The sequence below is a fragment of the Zootoca vivipara genome, chromosome 6 (assembly GCF_963506605.1).
Source record: "Zootoca vivipara chromosome 6, rZooViv1.1, whole genome shotgun sequence".
Lineage (NCBI taxonomy): Eukaryota > Metazoa > Chordata > Lepidosauria > Squamata > Lacertidae > Zootoca > Zootoca vivipara.
In genome coordinates this window covers 94,169,223-94,191,888 of record NC_083281.1, presented here as the reverse complement: position 1 = coordinate 94,191,888, position 22,666 = coordinate 94,169,223, and the positions used below count along the sequence as shown (strand labels likewise).

Sequence of the window (22,666 nt, the reverse complement as noted above, 5' to 3'; positions counted from 1 at the left end):
AGTGCTCGGGGCCTCAGCTGCAACCACCGTTTGTGCCGCTTCTCGTCCAGTCTGAGGCGGAAGCTAGCAGCTTGCATGTATTCATCTGCCTGCAGGGCCATCTGTGGCCCTGACGAAGAAGCCGCTTCCTTCTCTCTGCTTCTGCCATGCAGACAGGGACACAGATGGCACATCTGCCAAATGAGCAGCACATATAGCCAGCCACTTGCGCCAGGAACACAACACGGAGATCCTGGAAATAATGTACCAGAGCTAGGCTAAGCAGAACACCTCGGCTAGCCGCTTACTTGTGCTTCCTCAGCCTCTGGTTTTTGGCAGCAACCTACAGCACTGACTTGAAATTTTAGAGCCATCACCTGGAAGCTGCACTTATTTAAATAAAGATCTCTGTGCAAACAGAAACTGGGAGTTCCTTCAAAAGCCTAGAACAGCATTTCCCAAAGTTTTTATATCCAAGGAACCCTCCCCCCTCCCAAGTTAAAACTGGAGACATGGTGCACCCTTGCAAAAATAGCATCACTTTTTACATTCAATCCCCTCTCTCAGTGGCAGCTCCAAACCAGGCTTCCTCAACCTCGGCCCTCTAGATGTTTTGAGACTACAATTCCCATCATCCCTGACTCCTGGTTCTGCTAGCTAGGGATCATGGGAGTTGTAGGCCAAAAACATCTGGAGTAAGGTTACCAGAAATTTTTCAATGAATCCAGGGACACTTTGCAACTTCAATGGATTTTGTATGGGGACTGACTTGTAAATCCGGGGACTGTCCTCAGGAAATGTGGACGTCTGGTAACCTAAATCTGTCCTGAGGAAGCCTGTCCTAAACTATCACCCTCCCTACAGTGTGGCAGGCCCAATGCCTTTGCTTCTGTCATAGGACAGTTAAGATATTTCATTTTGTGGGATCCACCTCTCATGCTGAATCTATACTGTCCTGCTTTTCATTGGAATGGTTTTACAACTTCCCCTTTTTAAAATTACTGTATTTATGTAACCTATTAAAAATATATATATTTAAGGAGCCAAGGACAGCTCATGTGGTTCTTCCCTCCCCATTTTCTCCTCACAGCAACCCTTTAGATGGAGCTGGTAGGGAAAGACAGGCCCAAAGTCTCTCAAGGAAGCTTTTTGACTGAGTGGGGATTTGAATCTGTCTCCCTGTCATGGGCTAGCCTTCTAATCACTGCATCATGCTAGCTCCAGAGTGTGCAAAAGAAAGCATTTCCTGCTCTTGGAGGAGTGCCCACTTCTCATGTTATCTTTCTAGGCCTTTCTTCTGAATGAGATGGCAAACCTGGCAAAACTCACGCAGCAACATGAAGGGTTGCCTCTTTTTGGGAAGGGGAGGGCATTCTGCTGTGTTCACAGCACGAATTATCATTAAATTGCATCTGATGCACAAATGCAGCAGAATGATGCCCAGCCACCCTGCTAAGCTTAACTGGAAGGCCAGCCCTGAGCACAGAAACATTCAGAGCCACAGCAAACCACCTCCTATCATGATGGGCACCTTACACTCATGTAGTCCAAGAGCAGAAATTATCAATCACTGCAAAAGCTGTGCAAGAATGGCTAGGCATCTGCCTCCTCAATAAAACAACCACCCCAGACAAAATTACTACTCACTGCTCAGTGTGTGTAGGCCCAAATTGTACACCAATATTTCCTGTTCTTTGTTCAGAGCTATGATGCCTTCGGATCCTGGTGACCATTGTTCCAGTTTCTCACAATCCAAAATGCTACAGCTAGGAAAGTTGGCAAGGGAAGAATGATGGGGAATGAACAGTTTTCAAAAAAAACAATATCACAAGTACAGATGTTGTTGCTTCCCCACACACCCTGGGCTAGTAGTGTTAATCCTTTATCTATTACATTTCTTTCATCTCACTCTTCCTCCAAAGGAGTTCAGAAAGGCATAAGCAGTTGCATACACATACACACACTTCATCCTCTCAACAACCAAATGCAGCAGAGTAGGCTAAAAGGTGGTGACACCCAGTGGAGTGGAGTTTTGAACCTGGATCTTCATGGTCCCACTCTGACACTCTAGGTAGAAGTGAAAGGGATAGGATCCCTGGAAGGTTAAGTCCAGGACAGATTTTCGATCATGTGGCCAGCATGACTAAACCGCTTCTGGTGCAACAGAACACCGTGACAGAAGCCAGAGTGCATGGAAACACTGCTTACCTTCCTGCCGCAGTGGTACCTATTTATATACTTGCACTGGCATGCTTTCAAACTGCTAGGTTGGCAGGAGCTGGGACAGAACAATCGGAGCTCCCTCTAGCCACACTTGCCTTGTATTCCTTAGCCACACCCACTTAACACCACCAATTTTGGCCATGCCCCTTCTTTTAAACAGATTCAGCAGTACCTCTTGAATAAACAGACTGTTCCAAGACCTGTGCCTTTTTTTAAAGAAATTAAGCCAAACATTCCACAGTAGCTTCTGAAACTTTTAAAGCAGAGCTGGCGAAGCTCAGGCCAGGGGCATGGATGTGGCTGTCAGGATTCCTCCCAGGCCACACCCCCTTAGCAGACCTTTCCCGCGGCCTCCACAACTGCTTTTGCCTGACACATCCCTTCACTGTGGCAATGCCTAGAGGGTGGAGAGGGGTGCCATAGAAACTTCTGGTTTTTCATGACTGGGCCATAGCCTACTGTAAAGGTAAAGGGTAAAGGGGCCCCTGACCATCAGGTCCAGTCGTGTCCAACTCTGGGGTTGCGGCGCTCATCTCGCTCTATAGGCCAAGGGAGCCGGCGTTTGTCCGCAGACAGCTTCCGGGTCGTGTGGCCAGCATGACAAAGCCGCTTCTGGCGAACCAGAGCAGCACACGGAAACGCCGTTTACCTTCCTGCTGGAGCGGTCCCTATTTATCTACTTGCACTTTGATGTGCTTTCGAACTGCTAGGTGGGCAGGAGCTGGGACCGAGCAACGGGAGCTCACCCCGTTGCAGGGATTCGAACCGCCAATCTTCTGATCAGCAAGCCCTAGACTCTGTGGTTTAACCCACAGCGCCACCTGGGTCAAAAGGTAAAAAATGCATCTGTTGCTTTGCCCACTGACGTGCGGCCCCCAGAAGGTTGCCCCTGAGAGAATGTAGCCCTTGGCACGAGAAAGGTTCCTCACTCCTATTTTAAAGCTTACAGAGGCCCTTACTGCTGAGGCTTATACCAGTGCTCCCATTATGGGCTTTCAGCATTGTTTTCAGCTGGCACACACCACCAACTAAAGCAGACCGTTTCAGAAAGGAACATGAGGGTCTGCCTTTACCAAGTCAAACCATTGGTCTATCTAGTTTAGTAAACTGCCAGGGTGGGCAGAAGGTGGGCTGGGATCTACGGGAAGGTTGCTGGATGATTTACTGTAGACTGGCAAAAGTTTCTGTCTCCCAGCAGTTTAACTGACACTTAAATTAGGCTATTCAAATCTCTTATCTGTAGCAATTCAGCTGTAGATTTGTATATGTAGCTCCTCCTGAGCCTCCCACCCTACTATGCAGTTGCCTTTGCCACCAATGAATGGGAGCAACTTTGTTCTGCTCCCACATTTGCTGCAGGCTGAGGGGGCTAGGCCTCCCATTCTAGCAGATGACACCATAATGACATTAAGGCATTAAGCCTGCCATCCACACAAGAGCATTCTTGGAATATTTGACCCTGGTCAAACCATTGGTGGACAACTGCCAATTTTTAACTAGCCAGCTGACCGGCAAGCCAACCTAATTAAAGTTTATATTAAAGGCCTGTGATCTTAGCTGTCCAGAGTCTGACAAAAAGCCAGAGGTTTTCCATCTTGCTTGCTAAAAGGCTTACAGGATGCTGAAGCTGTAATTTCTGACAAGTACGCAAGACCTGCTGTTGGCTGCAATCAAAGTTTACTTCTGCTGGGAATTTGAATGCTAAAGAGATGTTGTTCTAGCTGTTCTTGCAGAAGCTATTGTTACGAAGAAATCTAAAAAAATTCTGAGGTCATGCACTGATCAAAGGTACGTTTGTCAATAGACAATATGAAGCTGTAGTATCCTTGTTGAGCTATTTTTAGTTAAACAGTTCAGGATTCTTCCACTACATCCTCACATAAATATGTGAAGACCCCGGTCAGCAGAAAGCATTGCTCAGCTTCTGACTCAGAAGAAGCTTATTATTTGTCGCTTGCAAATTTGTGACTTTTGAGTTTATTGTTGGCTTCCTGTAAGCTCTTGCATGCCATTTCAACATGTATCTTAGAAGCAGACTTATGGGTCTGTAAAAAAAAAAAGGCTCATACTTGTCTCATCTTCATTCCCTTAAAATCTCTGAATAAGTTTCTGAGTCTCTTTCCCATCTAAAAGGAGGGAACCTCATCACTGTAAAATGAGCAGCCAGAAGACTCTAGAATCTAGACCAAAGCAAAATTCTGGCCTGGAGGGCCTTAAGAGATGGCAAACCTTAAGACCTGACCTGTACACACCCCCCACCACCCAGCAATTAAGCTATGGGGTGGGGAGATCCCACTGGGAAGCAGGAAGAGATCCCACTGACCCCAGTGGGAGCTTTCTTCCTAGGCTTAATTGCTCCACAGAGGGGTGTTTTTTTTGTCAGCATGGTAGCTGGGGTGCGAAGGTTTAACCCTCCTCTCCCTATAGGCTGTTATGCCCACAAACACCACCCCTTTCTTTCTGACCCCGCCCTATATATCCACACACCAAAGAGCAGGTGGTCAGGATTAAATGTACATAACACTGCAAAGCAGTCTGTTTTTTCGAACAGTCACAGTTTAGTTTGGTGGAAAAGGTCACATCCACACCATACATTTAAAGCACACTACTTCCCCCAAGAATCCTGAGATCTGTAGTTTGTTGAGGGTTCTGGGAACTGTAGCTCTGAGGGATAAACCACGGTTCCCAGGATTCTTCAGAGGAAGCCAGGTGCTTTAAATGCACAGTAGCAGCATGGCAACACTATATTTAGAGGGAAAGGGAAAGGTTCCCCTAACTGTTCGGTCCAGTCGCGGACGACTCTGGGGTTGTGGTGCTCATCTTGCTCTATAGGCTGAGGAGCTGGCATTTGTCCGCAGACAGTTTCCGGGTCATGTGGCCAGCATGACTAAGCCACTTCTGGCAAACCAGAGCAGCACACGGAAACGCTGTTTACCTTCCCGCCGGAGCGGTATCTATTTATCTACTTGCACTTTGACGTGCTTTCGAACTACTACCGTGTTTCCCCTTTTTTAAGACACCGTCTTATAACTTTTTTTCCTCAAAAAAACACACGGTGTCTTATTTTCAGGGGATGTCCTATTTTTATTATATTTTTATGGTACCTATGGTTCCGGGCAGTGGGGCGGCAGGCCTCCTTGGCCGGGCCAGGAAGAGGTGATACCTTTGTCTTGGTTTTTTAAATCTTTCTCCCATCCCCCCCCCCGCCAACCGCTCCAAGGTTCCTGCTGATTTTTTTTGGGGGGGGGGGGGTGTTTCGCGAAATAAATGCATAAAGATGAGCAGGGCTGAGGGATCCCGCCCGGCCTTAGACAGGCCACCCGCGCGCCTTCCACCCACCGCATGAGGCCGGCCGAGCTTGGCGAGGCGGAAGGCCTCCGGGGAATGCGGGGCCCGGGCAAGGCAGCACCGAGAGCCCCCACGGCTGCCAGGAGACGTGACGCGGCCACCGCCCGCGCAGCCATCACCCTCGTCGCTGCGTCCATTTCATGCCTCTTGCTCAAAGCTAGGCACGGCGTTCACTGTGCTTGGAAGGAGCCGCGTGCCCATGGCTCATGCAGCAAGGGCCCTCCCGACTCCTTCCCAGGTGCCCCTTTCCCCTCCTCCTTGCCAGTTCCGGGCGGTGGGGTGGCAGGCAGGAAGGGGCCAGGCCGCTGGCTCGGCGCTCCTCCCAGCGCTGCTGGGCGCTCTGAGTGTCCGGCGCTGCGGAGCGCTCTGCTCTGCAGCCACCGGTTCCGGGCGCTGGGGCGGCAGGCCTCCTCGCCATGCAGTCCGGCGGCGCAGAAGGGGCCAGCAGCGCTCCCGCCGCCGCCTGTCGCCCCGGTGGCGCGGAAGGGGCCGCGGGCCTCCCGTCTCCCGCCCTGCTTTCTCCCTCCTTGGCTCCTCCTTGCCTTTCAGGCGCGCCGACCCAGACACTAGAAATCCACTCACACAAGCCGCCCGCAAAAATGAGCTGAGCCAGGCGGAGAGCGGAGCAGCGCCTTGCCTCGGACTGCACCCGCCTCCTCCTCCTGGCGCCGTTAACGCCGCCACTGCCACGGTTGCCGCTGCCATTTTCCTGACGGGAAGGGGTCTGTGGGAACCAGGGCAAACCAACACGCAAGTGTCGAGCTCTTTTGCCCGGCTCTGCCCTTTACTTCCCGCTGCCTCCTACCGCCACTCTGCCTTGGGCCATGCGGCCCCAGAACATTTCGGCGGCGCGGCTCCTGCCGCCGCTTGTCACCTGCCGCTGCTCTGCTTCGGGCCATGCGGCTCCACAACATTCCGGCGGCGCGGAAGGGGCCAGCAGGGCTCCCGACGCCGAGGGGTTTCCCCGTCCGGGCGCTCTGCCCGAGTGGAAAAAAGTTCTGGGAAGAGTGGGGAGGCTCCCAGCGCGGCTCGTCTGGCGACGCCGAAAGAGGGCCGAGCGCACGGTGCTTGTGCCTCCTCCTGCTTCTCCCCCCCCCCGCCTGTGTGTGAGGGAGAAATTAGCAGTTGAGGGCGAGGACGGATAGAGAGCTGCACGGCGCTTCAGCAGCAGCAACAGCAGCAACCAGTTCAAGGTGCCGAGCCGCGGAGAAAGAGGAGGCGGCTTGTCGGGTCGGTGCCCTGCAGCGCCGCGCGGAGTGCCCTGAGTCTCCGGGACCCAGCGGTGCTCTATAGCACTTTGAATCCTCCTCCTCCTGTTGCTGTGGCTTGGGGCGCTCCGTGCTGTGTTGCTGGGCGCTTCGTCGGTCTCGCTGCTGGGGCGCTCGGCGGTCTCATTCTAAGCGGCGCTGCTGCAGCAGCAGCAGTAGCCAGTTCCGGGCACCAACCCAGCAGCCCTCCTTTTCCTGCCGTGGCCGGCATGCTGGGTTCCGCTGGCTCGGGGTATGGCTTATTTTCGGGGTATGGCTTAATTCCGCAAAAGTGTAAAAATCCTGCTACGTCTTATAAAATGACTACGTCTTAAAATAGGGGAAACACGTAGGTTGGCAGGAGCTGGGACTGAACAATGGGAGCTCACCCCGTCACGGGGATTCGAACTGCCGACCTTCTGACCGGCAAGCCCTAGGCTCTGTGGTTTAGACCACAGCGCCACCCACGTCCCAACACTATATTTAGGTGGACTCAATTGGAAGGACCCCCCACAAGGGCTTTCTATGTCTCCTAATTTGGATTTTCAAGCAGTTTGCTGACTGTGTGGGCTTTTTTGGATTTCTTGTTTGCCAACTCATCCCATGGTAAGACAGCCCCCAGCCCTGCCCCAAATTCCCACCAATTTCCTTCTCCTTAGGGACCGCTTTATTCTCCTCTGTGTATTTTGCCACATGACCTTCAATCTCTTCAGGATCCATATTAAAGTCAGCTCAACCTTCTCAGTAATGGGACACATGTGCTGAGGCACAGACGGCACATGATGACATGGAACAGTGCATGCTATTGACTTCGCTCAGACACCCCACTACCGCCACTGCTCAAAAGATTTCCACTTGTCTTACAAGTGACATTGAGAGTCAAGCTTTTGCCACACCTTGATGACACTTCGCAGGCCTAGCCTACTCCAGAGCTGAGTTACCGTTTTCCAAGTATTTCTGGTAAGAGGAGTTCCTCCAGACACTTTCCAGAACTGCTCTGCCTGAAGAGGCTGTTTGCTACATACTCCTAGGCAGAAAAAGGAACAGAAGCCAATTGAAATGCCACCCATTCCACCAGAGGCTTGGGAAGATTTGTCACTCCCCAGCAATTCTCTTTCTTATTCCCACAAGTCTGGGTCAAATGTAACGGGGGTCTACCTGCAAAGAGAAGGGCTGAGCAAAATCAACCCGGACACAGCCCAGTCCTCTACAAGCAGCTCTGCAGATGGTCCACAGGGATGTCCAGAGGCTAAGGGTCTGGGTGGGGCTCTGGGAAAACAGAACAAATGTTAAAAATATTAATTCAGACTTGGTTAACATATGCAGCAGAATCATAAAGGAGTAGAGTTCTGTATGCACCTTCAGGTGTGTGATCAATTATTTTTAATACTCCTTAAGTAAAACAAAGACTGTGCAAGTAAGGAGAGAGGTTCCAGACTACTTGACTCCCTGCTATACTAGTTTTCTACTTGCAGCAATATTATATACGTTCAGGGTGTGTGTGTGTGTGTATATATTCTCCCTCTCTCTCTCTCTCTCTCTCTCTCTCTCTCTCTCTCTCTCTCTCTCTCTCTCTCTCTCTCAATATATACAGTAGGGAAGCATTCAACATTTTGATTCTCCCTCCTGAAAGGCACAGGAAGCAGCTTGGAAGACAATTTGTATCCCAGTGGTGGAAAACTTAATATGTGGGTGGCTGTAGCTCAGTGGTAGAGCATATGATTTGAATGAAGACCCCAAATCTAACTCCAGGAAGGCCTGGGCAATACTCCTGTCTGGCTATGGGTCTCCAGATCTTCAATCTGTGTAGACAAATGGCCTGACTTGGTATGAGGCATTTCCTATGAGTCTAAAGTGAACACAGGAAGAGCGCAATATTGATCCTACTTTGAGGCAGTGATGGTGGCAAAGAAATCTGACTTCTCCACTACAACTGTTTCCTCACACCACCATTCAGCAGAGCTTCTCAAGTGATTCTCCTTCAACTTGTCCCATTGCAAAATATAAGAGGCCCATCTTGACCCATCTCTGAAGCACTTCAAAGATGAAATCACTCAAAGTCACTTCATGCTGGATGACAGCTTGTTCCACAGATATATCCAGAGCACCTTCCAGTTCAATTTGGCTGTGTTAATTTCCAATTTTGCTGCCAGAAGATATAGACAAAGTGCTTGGAGAAGTATTTTAAAAGGCCCACTCGGAAGATTGTAACAACTATCAGCTCCTCCTCAATATTCCCTTCCTTGGCAAGAGGTAACTGGGTAGCTCCAGGCACTGATGGGGACATTTCTTAAAAGTGGTCTCCCTCAGTGACAAGTTGCCCATACTAAGAGAAAGCAGGCAGGTCTGGAAAAGGAGAGAGATGCAGATACACAAAGGAGAGAGAGAGAACCATCTCATGGTCCTGGTTCACAGGAATGAACAGACATGAGAAGTACCCTTAGAAATAAATGGAGAAATCCAGTACTTTTATGTAGCAGGGATTGGGCACCAGTGACTCCACACACCTCCCCCATCAATGATGACTGAGCATGGCTCAGTGGGCATGGGATATAACAGCAAACTCATTCTTCAAGTGCTGATACTTTTGTAGCCAAAATGGTACCAAACACACAGAACGGGGTAAGGGGCAGAATCAGCAGACCTGAAGAATAATACAATAGTACAATAGTACAAAACAAAAACAAGAGGGACTGAGTGGCGTGCTTACATGCACCCCAAACAGGAGTAGTCCACATGGAATATTTTGCTGCAGGTCCCACTGGTTCACTGTAAAGGAGGAGGAGGAGGAGGAGGAGGAGGAGGAGGAGGAGGAGGAGGAGGAGGAGGAGGAGGAGGAGGAGGATTACCCTGCCCATCTGACTGGGTTGCCCCAGCCACTCTCAAGTATGGATTCTCAGCTCCTCCAGACCCAACCACAGCAGTTCTTACCACTTTCCCCCTGTAACCAGAGTCAGGAGCCACATCGTAGGAGATTCCAACGGGCACAATCATGACGTCAGGGACAGTGCCTGAATGGAACGCACTGAAGACCAAGCTCAGCCACTCCCTGCTGGAGGCGGAGACCTGAGGTGCACCAGCGAAGGCCTCTTCCAGGAACATCAGAAGTGGCTGTCTGCTCTGGAGAACTTCCTCAACATACTGTGGAGGCAGAGCGGGGGGGGGGGGGGAGAGAAATCCCTGATCTCAATTAAGCCCTAAATTAATAGAAACATGTTTACTGATAAATTTTAGTTGATGATGCGTGTCAGAACAAAATCAATTTTTGATGAATATATACTTTAAATACAGTATAAATAAAATTCCATTGGCATGCAAAAATTGCACGGCAAGTGGTATTGGACACAAAATTCAGCTCTCTGAGGATAGAACTTTCCTGTAAAAAAAAAAAGCCCTTACGCTTGCGAATATATTATTGAAACTGTGTGGGCAACATCTGCCAAAATATCAGATGCTAGAGAGAGAGTGTGCAATAAGATTTCCAGTGGGTAGGGGTAGGGTGTCAGTACTCTTCATAGCTCTTCACTCTCCCCCATGACCAGCAAAATCCTAAAAACATACAGGATAATAAAAATTGCAGAAGTAATTCTGTGTATTCTCTCAATTTTCGTAAGTTATAAAGGCTGCAAAGTCCAGGCTAGAGCAGATGCGACTTTTTCACTTGGGGTATTGGTGGAGGGAGACAATGAAAAAGCAGGAGAATGACATCATACAAGTCTGTTGAATAAACTGAGAAATATTATCTCTCTACTGCAATATCATTTTTCCTACAAGGGCCGACATTGTTGCTGAAATGCAGCATCACCTGAGCTCTGCGAGTGCAGCTTTCTCCTGACTGAAGCACAGAATGTTTGAGAACATTTGCAGGGAAACCAAAATGTTTGTTTACAAAGCTATTGTACTACCAACTTTACTGTATGCTTGTGAAACATGGATCACTTACAAACACCACCTCCAACTCCTCAAAAGATTCCATCAACAGTGTCTCCAAAAAAAATTACATATCACTTGGGAAGACAGGCGAACTAATGCCAGTGTATTGGGAGGAAGCAAAGATCACCTGTGTTGAAGCAATTATTTATCAACATCAACTTTGTTGGACTGGTCATGTTGTTCGGATGCCTGATTATCGTCTTCCAAAGCAACTTCTCTATTCCTAACTTAAGAATGGAAAGCGTAATGCCAGTGGACAACAAAAGAGGTTTAAAGACACTCTCAAGGCAAATCTTTAAAAATATAGTATAAACACCGACAACAGGGAAACACTGGCCTGTGAGCGCTCCAATTGGAGATTTACCAAAGGCATCATGGATTTTGAAGAAGCACAAACTCAGGATTGAAGGGAGAAATGAGCTAAGAGGGGGAGGCACATTTAGCAAATCCTCATTGTGATCTACTCCCGCCCGGAAACCTATTGTATGTCCCCACTGTGGAAGGATGTGCGGGTCCAGAATTGGCCTCCACAGTCACTTACAGACACACTGTTAAGATCGTGTTCATGGAAGACATGGCTTTGGCTACGAGTGATCGCCAAAGAAGAATTTAAGAGCTACTAAAAACACACAACAAACTGGCAGAAGGTTCAGCCTGACAATACAACGCCCCCTGCATGACTTAAACATGGCGACAGCCACTGCAACAGCTAAATCTCCAGTATACTTCTAATTGTTAGCAGCTGGGGCAAGCATCAGGACAGAGCTATCTCCATCTTGCTCTGCTTGTGAGCTTCCTGAGGGCATCTCAAAACAGTGCTTTTCAGTCAGAGTGTGCCAGAGCAGTTTCAGCACCTCTCAGGTGGGCGCCATTGTGGGCCAGTGCTCCCCACACCCACTTTTTGCCTCTACCTACTTCTAAGAAGTCCAAAATGAACATTTCAAGTCAAAGTGGAAGATGTGAGTGAGCATGTGTGAGTCCACACTTTTTTTTTTTAAAGAACTACGACTCCACCTAGCTCCTAGCCACACCTAGCCTCCCATGTAGTGGTGGTGGGCTTTAAGCTTTCCAGCCAGGCCTCTACCATTGCAGCCACAGGCATTTGAATGAGGCCCCTTCCAAGATGCCCTAATCATCCACCTGAATCTAAGAGAGGGGCGGAGGCGGAGGCACATTTCTTTGACTTGCACCAGAACCAGGGGTACCAGCATCTGTTCTGGGCTGTTGCAAGTCGCCCAGTGACTTGCTGTAACAACTGCATGGTGTGTTCCAGCACCTACTTTTCTTGGAAAAAAGCACTGACCTCAACACTCACCATTTGGAGATGAGCCCTCAATTAGATGGGCCATCTGCCTGACCTTATGCTCCAAATAAGTCTTCATGCCAAGCAAATAAGAAAAACACCCATTTCAAAAACATCAAAGCAGTTCAGAGCCCATGACATGAACACACAATCCAGGGGTTCAGCTGATCCACCATTAATGTAACAGATGAGCCTGTTGCCACATGGAAGCACCAACATCCACATGGGAGTGGGAAGCGATGTTTGTGCTTTCCTCAAAGTTGTCTGGCAGAGGAGGAAATTATAACGACAATTTGCAAATGCAATTGTCACTTTCTGGCTGAGGAAGCAAGCTGTGCAGGTTTTTAAACCTGCTTCCCCATTGAACGAAAAGATCAAATTGTCTTTTGTGCTTTTCTGAGGAGACCATGCATGAATATCCGTAGTCTCGTAGACACTAAAGACTATTCTGTGTTCCCTCACCAGGCAAACATGAGCAAAGAAAAACTGGCTCACCCACCCACCCACCCACAGCAGAGATTCAAATTCACCAAATCTCATTTCAGCCCTAATGAAGCATAATACTGTACATCATTTGAAGAATCTTTATTTGCATCAGCCACTAGCCATAGCAATAAAATAAAATGTACTGAAGATAGAGGTAAAAACCTATCTATACAAAACACATTCTGGAGGTTTCCATCAACAATCAAATAATAGATCTTATTGTAATTGCCCCTGCTAAAAAATTTGCAGTTTTTACTGTCACCTGATCACCTTGATCTGCTAGCTAGAAGAAAGGACACAGTAGCAATGGTTGAGTGACTGGTATGGGTAGTAGTAGAGGGGTAATAACCTCACTCCTCAAATCTTTATGAACAGTTCAAGCTAATACTGCCATCTCCACAGGGACATAACCGTTTTCCAGTGATTTTTTTTTAATTGACCCTCAAGTACAGCTGAAGGCAGCATATTTAGTCTTCTTACATAAGTGAAAGCGCATCTGTATTTTGGAATTGTTAAATTTTCCAAATGGGATGCCAATGTGTCAAATTGACTAGGTGGAAAATAATCATACCATGGACAAAATTTCCTTATCGTGGCCAAATTATTCTGTCACTCAGTAACATATAGGCTCTGTCTAATTAAATTATTTGCTTTACTGAAGCCCAGTGTTAATAACTGTTGTGGTGATAAACCAGAAAATTAAAGCTTTTGGTTGATAATTTTAGTCCAAGCGCTCTCATGACAATCTTGTGATACTAATTGTAGTAGATTGTTGGGGTTTAAATTTAGCCGAAGCCAATAATTGAATGTCCTAACCTACACCAACTCTGTAATTCAACAGAGAGAAGAGTAGCCTCCAAGAACAATGAAACATTTGGAAAACAGGATGGAACGGGGGGGGGGGGGGAATTGCCTTAGGAACTTAGATTGAACAGCTTCTGTAGCTCCAAGGTCTCTCCAAATCTGAGCCCCATATAATAATTGTGCGAGGGGTTTAGCTTAAAAAACTTCAAGTGCTGATTGCCACCTTTTGTATGGAAGAAGCGTGTCAGAATTTTGGTGCTTTGAGATGCTTTTCCCTTTGCATATTTCTGATGTGTTCCCCATGACCCTGTTGACTGAAAAATAAGGCGGAGGTATTTAAAGACTTTAACTTGTTTGAGCAACCAATTATCCATATACCATCTATGGGCCCTATAGTTTCTTGAAAACACAATGACTTCAGTTTTCTTGTAATTCACAGCCGGCTGTCATCTTTGGCAGTATCCTGAGAATGCCCTCATCCATCTTTTTAGGCCCACTTTTGTTTAAGATAGAAGTACTGCATCATCTGTGTATAATAATATAGAGGTGGCTTTTGTGGCCAATTTAGGGGCATGATACTCTGGGGATGTTAAACTCTGGACAATATCATTTACATATAAATTAAACAGTGCGGGAGCTAGGATATAACCTTGCTTAACTCCCTTTGTCACTGGTATGGATTCTGTGAGCATTTGTAGAGCAGCACACTACCAGCACAGTGTTTTTATATAGACATTTAATCAAGAACAATACTCTTTTATCTATACTGGAAGAGTTCAACTTGGCTTCTTAACCTGGTTTCTTAACATACTTATATATAAAATGGGCTAGTACAAAGCAATGGTCTACAGTGGATCTGCCTTGTCTAAATCCTGCTTGCTCTTTGGCAAGAATAGCTTCATCAGTTATCCAATCAATTAGCTTATTATAAAGATGCTTCACATTTAATTTTCTAATTACAGGTAGCAAACTAATTGGTCTATAATTAGCCAGATCAGATGTAAGGCCCCTTTTTTTGTCAAGGTGGTATGTACCAGTAGATGTTAATCAGCATTAAACATACTTTCAAAACTATAACCAAGAGTCATTGTGCCTTGTTTCTTGTAGCAGAATATCAAATTACTCAAAAGAGTTCATCAGCTGTTTATTATTCTGCTTTGAATGCCAACCAGCTATGTTCCATTACATCGGTTTTAGCCTGAATTCCTTTAAGGCTCTGTGCTGTCGCTTTCACTTGTCCAGGTACCCAATTTCATTTTTTAAAAAAACCCCGCTTCCAATCAGTGGGAATTCATTCAACAGTACTAGTATCCTTTTTTATTCTCGAGAGAGGACTACCTATTTCATCTGCAGCTAACCTTCGATAGCTCAGCCAGGAATTCATAGTCACAGCATCAGGATTGTCCCCATATCATATTCCGGGGGGGGGGGGGTGAGTTTGCAGCTCTGCATCTATACACTTCAAAGTTCCTCTGGTAGCCCTCTTTTTAACTATACATTTTGGAGAAACAGCCTGTGGGCGAGATTTGTGATGTTCTGGTTTCAGAACAGAAACTATTTAACCATAGCAATTAAAAAAGCCTGCAAACTGAAGGCACACAGAGTTCTTAAGACACCACAATTTGCTTGAGTAAGGCCCCCAAATCTGGCCATAATGAAAGCTAAATTCTGCAAGGTCATTGTAGGCAGATGGAATTAAACCATTCTACAAATCATTAAACATTTGACCTAAGATGTAATATTCAGCACATACCAATGTTTTAATGGATCCACTCAACCCACATCCTTATAAAGCCAGCATAGTTGTCTCAATTGACTGGCTACACCCTAGCTACATTCATTATGGGGTGGTCACATTTCAGCCAGGCTCTTAATAGCCTAGGCCACACAGGATACAGGAACCTGTGTGATATTCCCAGACATGCCTGGTCACATTTAAAGTACAGTGGTACCTCTACTTACAAATAACTCTACTTACGAATTTTTCTACTTACAAATGGAGCTCAGTCCGCCATCTTGGATGTGGTTTAGATAGGATTTTTTCTACTTACGAATTTTTAGATAGGGTTGCTTTGATTTACGAATTTTTTCTCCCAATGCATTCCTATGGGATTTGACTTACAAATTTTTTCGACTTACAAATGTGTGCTCGGAACGCATTAAATTCGTAAGTAGAGGTACCACTGTAAACTTAACCACATGCCCATTCATTTGTAGTGCTAGCATTACAGCAGCATGCTCACGCACGCAAATACGGACCACTGATTGCAGACATTCCAACAGTAACAAGCGAATGGGCCAGGACATGCATTAAGTGCTTTCCATGTGTCAGGCCTACTTGAACGAGGGCTTCCTGCATGGGTGCATTCTGCCTTAACCACTGAAAATTCTACAGCTCCCTCAGAGACAAGCGGAGAAGGCTGGAGAGCATCCTAGGGAAATAGAGAAGCAGAACCACTGGCCGCCTTCCTCTGCTTTAGCAGCTCATTGTCCCAGATCCAACCCCTAGGGACAATTGGCTGCAAAAGGAGAAATAAGCAGAGATAAACCTCCAGCTTTCTCTGCCTGTCTCTGGGGAAGATTCAGAATACTGTACTGAACCATCAGAGTCTGCCTCAGGAGTAAACTAGATCAGATCTCCGATCTTCAGTGTTACACATCCTTTAGTTAAATGCAACCATTAAAGGAGGGCTTTAAACCTCCCCCCAATACACATACCCTTTCCCCACCCCCATTTAAATGACCCCTTCCAAGTTGCAATTACGGTAGCTTCAGGGAGGGGGGGGGGAAGGGATTACTCTCTCCTCTGCCCCAACTCCAGCTAATATCAGCACCAGAAGGCAGTACTGAAACCCAAGGAACCTGCACACACAAAGGTGAGGCTTAGATGCTCAACAAACATCTAGTACAGCAGTAAGAAACTGCCCCCCACCTCCCTCCCGAAAATCTGCCCTAAGCACCCTGACTGCCCATCTCGCAAGTGTTCAAAATACTACCCGATGTTCACACCTACTGTTCCATGTTACCCTCCAGTAGCTGGGTCCCTCTGGGCTGCATATTATCCACCCTTCACATCACCCAAAATAAAGATGGGATGCATTCTGCTACTTTTGTCTTCTGGCAAGCATATTGAAGACTTAATGCAATTCTGGCACTTATGTGGAAAACATAGCTTGCTAGGCTAGTTAGCTAGTTTCCTCTGTGCGTTTATTTTGTCTTGCACTCTGTGTCACTCAACCTTCCTTCCTCATTTATTAAAAATCAAGCCTTTTGTAATTCATACCCTGGAGATTGGCTGATTAGTTTGGAACACCCTAAGGAATGTCTCCCACTACTACATGTCCACAGCAAGGCTTTGGCATACAGGGACTCAAGGGAGAAAGAGCTGGACGTTTCTCGATATGGAGCGTCAACTAGCAGTTTTCCAGTTCCCTTGTTAAAATCCCTGAACTCTCCAAGCTGCTATTCAAGCAAAGAGGAGGTATTCAAGCATACCAGGAGAGCCACGATGGCATCTCCTACATCACATTTAGCTTGGCTCATATAATAATACTAATAGTTGTTGTAGTTATTATTTATATGCCACCCACCTGACTGGGTTGCCTCAGCCATACATGGCCACTTTTGATATGGAAATATGTAGCCAAGCTTCAAAGCCAGAATGTGAGGAAACATCATCTGGTCATTCACAAGATGAAATGCTGTTGTGGAGCCCATGAGAAAGTAAATCCAATATGACAAATTGCCACATTACTGTAAGTGGCTGTTGGTCAAGTGTTCTTAGAAGTGACTTCAAAACTCTCAGCCAAGTCTCTTCCTCCTCCTCCTCCTCCTCCTCCCCCCCTCAGCACCAACGCCCTCCCCCCCAGTGCTCACAGCCCATAGCAATCAGAACTTCCCTTCCTTCCAAAGATCAAACACTAAACTTACTGAAGCCAAAACAGCTCTGGAGAGGACTCCTTGCTCACTGTCCCGGGCCTGTTCCACTCCTTGCGGCAGGAATACCCCTCCTAGGAGTGCCAGCAGGGTTCTGAACAAAGAGGAACAAGAGCAGGGCTGGTTTATTATAACCCTGGGTCCAACACACATCCTCCTGTGTAGGAGCAGGATTTGGTCTGTGGGATGCAACTTAGAATGTTTAGGGAAGTTTTTAATGTCTGATATTTTATAGTGTTGTTGTTGTTGTCGTCGTCGTCGTCGTCGTCACCATCATTAATTCTGTTGGAAGCCACCCAGAGTGGCTAGGGAAACCCAGACAGATGGGCGGAGTATAAATAATAAATTTTTATTATAATCCTGTCAGCCACAGTCATCTTTTTCTTTTCTTTTTTTAAAAGAATGCAAACAAAATTTTAGCTGTGGAAATAAGCTTTGGTCACATCTACATTCAAAGCACTTTTTTTACCACTTCCCCCATCCTGGGAACCATAGTTTAAGTATGCTGAGAGTTGTGAGGAGAAGCCCCCCAGCACCATTAATAAACTGCAGTTCCTAGCATTCTTTAGGGGAAGCCATGATTGTTAATGTGGTATAAGGGTGCTTTAAACGTATGGTGAGGATGTGACCTGAAAAATATGACAGCAGCTTTAATACTCTGCATTATGAAGAAAAAAATGTGTGAAAATAAGAACATGTATATGTTTTAAATAAGTTTGCAGGGCCTTTTTAGAGGAACAGAATAAAGCATAACTTCATGCAGATTTCCCCCCCCCAATTTTCTAATGTTATTAATAGATTGGTGGTGGGGTGGGGGGGACGGAAAGGTCTGGGTGGAAAGAATCATATATCTAAATCTATCCAGATGGAAAACATAATTCCGCAAGTTCATTGTGGGCAGAACAAATTATGCAAATTCCACAAATTATTAAAATATTGTTATTTCATTTAATAAGACTTAAGAAATCTGATTTATTAGAGCCAAACGGCACTCAGCATCAGCAGAAGTGGTAAAAGCTTTTTCAAGACAGAACCACCCACACTAATTGCAAAACTGAGAACAAGTGGAAGGGAAACTTCCATAAGGAATCAAACTGAGGGGCAGAGAAAGGGGAGATAATCAAAAGTGGGAAAGGCCTTGCTCAGAAACACTACCAGTGTCAGACTCTTCAAACCTTTCTTCACCACCCTGATGTCACTTGTTGTTCCCTCCATGGCTGGCTGGAGATGATGGGAGTTGTAGTACAAAACAGATGGAGGGCACTAGGTTGGCAACTATACAATTGCAGCCTTGAAAGCCAAGCCTCTGTAGCTGCATGGGGGGGGGCTGCACTGTGAGGGGGGCAGTTGGGTTCCTTTCCAGGTTAAACTTCAGGGTGAGGTGGCGAAGCAGAGTCTCTCCTTCCATTCTCCCACCATGGACCTTTCTTTCCTTAATAGAGTATCTCTCCCTCTCTCTTTCCACCACCTAAACTCTTTCTGGAAGAGGGCCTTGTCAGATGGCGACAAAGGCAGGAGGCCACCTGGGTGATTGCCTTTTCAGACCAAGAGGGAGTTCGTGTTTCAAGCATAACAACGTATTTGTCAGATTCAGAAGTCGCCTTTATTGGGAAAATATTGGGGTTCAATACTCAATACCTTGTGGGTTCAGCCTGGAATGGCCAAATAGAAACTAGACGACATTTATCAGGGCACCTTTTTAGGCATTGCAATGCTGATGCAACACAACCTCAACCAGCAAGTAGCTGAGGAGTGGCACATAAATAGGAGGAAAAGCACAAGCAAGCAAACGGAAGCAAAGGGGCAGCTAGGTCCATCTATGGCAATACTTGCTTCGAGTAGTTTATACTAGTTTAAGCACAAGGCATAGCAATTTTGAGCTGATCCACACTTCCTCTTGTCCTGCTGCTTTTCCCCAGGAAAAACCACTCTTTAGTGCTCAGAGCAAAAAGGCAACTCAGGTTTTCCATGATTGAGAAGCTAAGAAGTGGGTTTTCCCCTGGAAAGGAGCAGGGCAAAGGGAAAACCCTTCAGACCCATGCTTCCTAGACACAGCCAGGGGCGTAGGAAAGGGGGCGGGGGGGGGGCGGTCCGCCCCAGGTGTCATCCCTGAGGGGGGTGACAAAATGGCACACTGCAGGGGGCGTCGCTTACCATGCAGCCTGGCCCGCAGCATGCCTGAGCCAAATGTCTCTCCTGGGAGTGCATAGCTAGCTGCTCTGGCACCCAGAGCGGCAGGGGCATGGCGATCCACTCACAGGGGTGCTGTGGTGATAAGATAATCTTTATTGTCATTGCCCCCCTGTGCGTGGATGGAGCAGCCGAGTAATTTCGTTGTTCCCGCAGGGGGGCAATGACAATAAAGATTATCTTATCTTATCGCCACGGCACCCGTGTGGGCGGATCGCCATGCCCCTGCTGCTCTGGGTGCTGGAGCAGCTAGCTATGCCCCTGGGCACAGCACAAGCGAAAGTGTGAATGAAACTTTTCTTATCTTTCCTTCCTTCGTCCTCACAAGCTATAGCAATAGCTCCTGCCTATGTGTCATTACGCCTTTCTCTCGTGGTTCTCTTGTAAACACAACCTTCACATTCCAACCTTCACTTGGCTTAGTCTCTTAGCAAATGGCACATTGGAATGAAACTAAATCCAAATACCCTCAAGCAGGTTGAACGTGAAAGGGGGGGGGGAATCCCAGAAAAATGTGTGGAAAAAACATGTTCTCATATCTCAAAATGCACTCCAAATTGAAATCTTACCTGCACTTTGAAGGATAGGTTTTGTATTCACAAGTGACCCTGGGTGTGCCTAGGCCCTGCGAGATGAGGAGGAGCTGAAGCAAAAGCCTGTCCAACTGAGATTTGTGGGTTGATAAAAAGACCACAGGGACATCAGGCTGGAGACAAGAGAAAAACAACAGTCCTAAGCAACAGCAAACATACACAATATACCAAAGAGGGCAGAGTGCAAAAGCTTTGTGTAAAAAAAAAAAAGGCACCAGAGCACCCGAAAGGGTGGGGGGAGGGGTCTGGCTCAGGAACCACACATGGCTCATGAAGTTAAAATAGCATAAGTAGGGATAGCAAAATAAAAGCTTCATTTTCTTCTAAAAAGCAGAAAGTATGCTTAACCATGTTTAAAAACCCAATACTTATCACTTAAACAGGTTTCTAGAGCAGGCTTAGCCAACCTGTTGCCCTGCTGAAATTTTGAACTACAACTTCTGTGCTGGCTGGCACTGATGGTAGTTGCCATCTAGAGGGCACCCGGCTGGCTCCTCCCAGACATTCTCTTAGCAAAGTGATTCTCAACCAGTGTGCCTCCAGATGTTTTGGGACTACAACTCCCATCATCCCTAGCTAGCAAGACCAGTGGTCAGGAATGATGGGAGTTGTAGTCCCAAAACATCTGGAGGCACACTGGTTGAGAAACACTGTTTAGCAAACACTAAAGAAACTTTCTTTGCAGGTCAGCATCATGACCCTCATACCGCAGATGTGAGGCTGAAAGGCTGTGACTGGCACCTGGCCAGCAATACCTGCAATGAAACCTCCATCATAAAAGCAAGAGGAATAAAGCCCACATTTAGCTGGACTCAAAGGTTAGGTACTCAATGATCAAGAAACTCAGGAATGCACAGGAGCAGCTTTGGGATTTCAGTACTAGCCTTTCTTTAGTGTTAAGCAGAGAGAAAGGACTGCATACAACCTAGAGCAAATTCAAAGAATGTTGCTATTAGAATTATGGTATTGCCTCTGGAAAAATATGGGGGGGGAGGAAAATGGAAGGTCCTAGAGCAGGGTTTCCCAAACATGGGTCTACAACTGTTTTTGGACTACAACTCCCATCAACCCTAGCTAGCAGGACCAGTGGTCAGGGATGATGAGGCCTGAAGTCCAAAAACAGCTGGAGACCCAAGTTTGAGAAACCCTGTCCTAGAGAAAGAGATTTGGAAATGGAACTGAAAACATGGAACTGGATATGAACTAGCAGACATATAATGAGAAAAAAAAATGGAATAACACAACAGAAGTGGAATACAACAAGAAATGGAACTGAACACACAGAACTAGACATGAACAAGTGGACATGTGCTGAAAAATAAAAATAATATGGACTCAATGTGTGATTACAGTGAAGAAGCTTTAATATAGACATGGACGATTTTTTTTAGTATTATTCAATATGGAGCAGTGGTGGTGGGAATTAATAGAGGTAAAGTTAAAAGAAAGAATATGGTTAACATTTATCAATAATAGAGAACCTATCTTGGGCTTTTCGTGGGAATGGAAATGAATGATTGAGACACCTTAACCTAAAAAAAATGTTTAACAAAAAGTAGAGAAGAAAGATGCTTGCATGTAATTTTTTTGCTAAGGTTTTCTTTTCTTTTATCTTATTTTATCTTTCTCTTTTTCTTCTTTTTCTTTCTACTTCCCCACTCATTATTTCCATATTTTATTTTATTTTTTGCTTTGCTCTTGCCTTTATCATCTACTCTGAGTTAATGAGATTGCATGCAGATGAAGAACAAAAGAAAAAGAAAAAGGAATGCACATGTACAGGACTTGTCAGAGCAAAAGGCAACATGGGAATAAAAACCAGGCACTCCCATGTTGTGCTAGCATCCTGCCAAGCCCATTTGCATTCCCAAAATACGGTCCCCACATTATATATTTTTTTCCCTGTGAGGTCAGTTATACGAGCTTCATTAACTTACTCAGTTTGGGAGGCGACACAAAACTGGCACTAAACTTTGGCATCAGTTTGGGTGGAGGTCTGGAATTTTGGAGTGACACGTTAATGAAGCTATCAATACTGCTGGGAATGGGAAACCCTCTTGCATCCACCCAGGAAACAGCATCCCTTACCACCTCAGCAGCCCTGCGCACCATCTCCAGTTGCCCGTTGTGGATTATCACGCCAAGAAACATTTGATTCAGAAGTTTTAGCAGAGCCCAGTGGATGAGCCTGAAGGTAGAGAGGAAGTGGTTAAAAAAACCCACAAAGCAACAAGCAAGCATGCAAGCATCACTACAACTCTTAAGAGGCTCCAAGTGGCATGAGCACATAGAATCAAAGCCTTTGAGGGGAGAGGGGAGAAAGGCAACCACAGCTCTGTTGCCTTCTTCCAGGGTACTTTACTGGTTTCTAGGACAGATTATTGTTGCCACTATTCAACTCTTAGAGCACCTAACATTGTATCTATATAAATAAAAATGTAAAATGCCAAGCTGTGTGTGCTCAGCTTGCTCCGAAACTGCTTGACTGATTGAGTTGAAATTTTGACACAACGTTGCGGTCCAGTATGGGAGTGTTCATATAAACTTAGATTATACAAATGTCACACCTGTCACAGGTAAAAACATGCTTTTTTGGAAAAAACAGAAAAACAGGTTGCAAAACA

General features: G+C 46.3%; 1 protein-coding gene across 6 annotated transcripts in view; it reads right to left on the bottom strand.

Annotated features, from left to right (window-relative positions):
* Window positions 1–22,666, bottom strand: part of GPAT2 (glycerol-3-phosphate acyltransferase 2, mitochondrial) — a 141,211-nt gene that overhangs the window by 16,373 nt on the left and 102,172 nt on the right. For all 6 annotated transcript variants that reach the window (XM_060276410.1, XM_060276411.1, XM_060276409.1 and 3 more), the window contains 7 exons: window positions 22,131–22,230; window positions 20,019–20,155; window positions 17,254–17,353; window positions 9,729–9,938; window positions 7,956–8,066; window positions 7,739–7,824; window positions 1,627–1,745 (listed from right to left, as the gene is read on the bottom strand). In XM_060276410.1, the coding sequence (XP_060132393.1) occupies window positions 1,627–1,745; window positions 7,739–7,824; window positions 7,956–8,066; window positions 9,729–9,938; window positions 17,254–17,353; window positions 20,019–20,155; window positions 22,131–22,230 (863 nt within the window). The remainder of the gene's footprint in view (window positions 1–1,626; window positions 1,746–7,738; window positions 7,825–7,955; window positions 8,067–9,728; window positions 9,939–17,253; window positions 17,354–20,018; window positions 20,156–22,130; window positions 22,231–22,666) is intronic.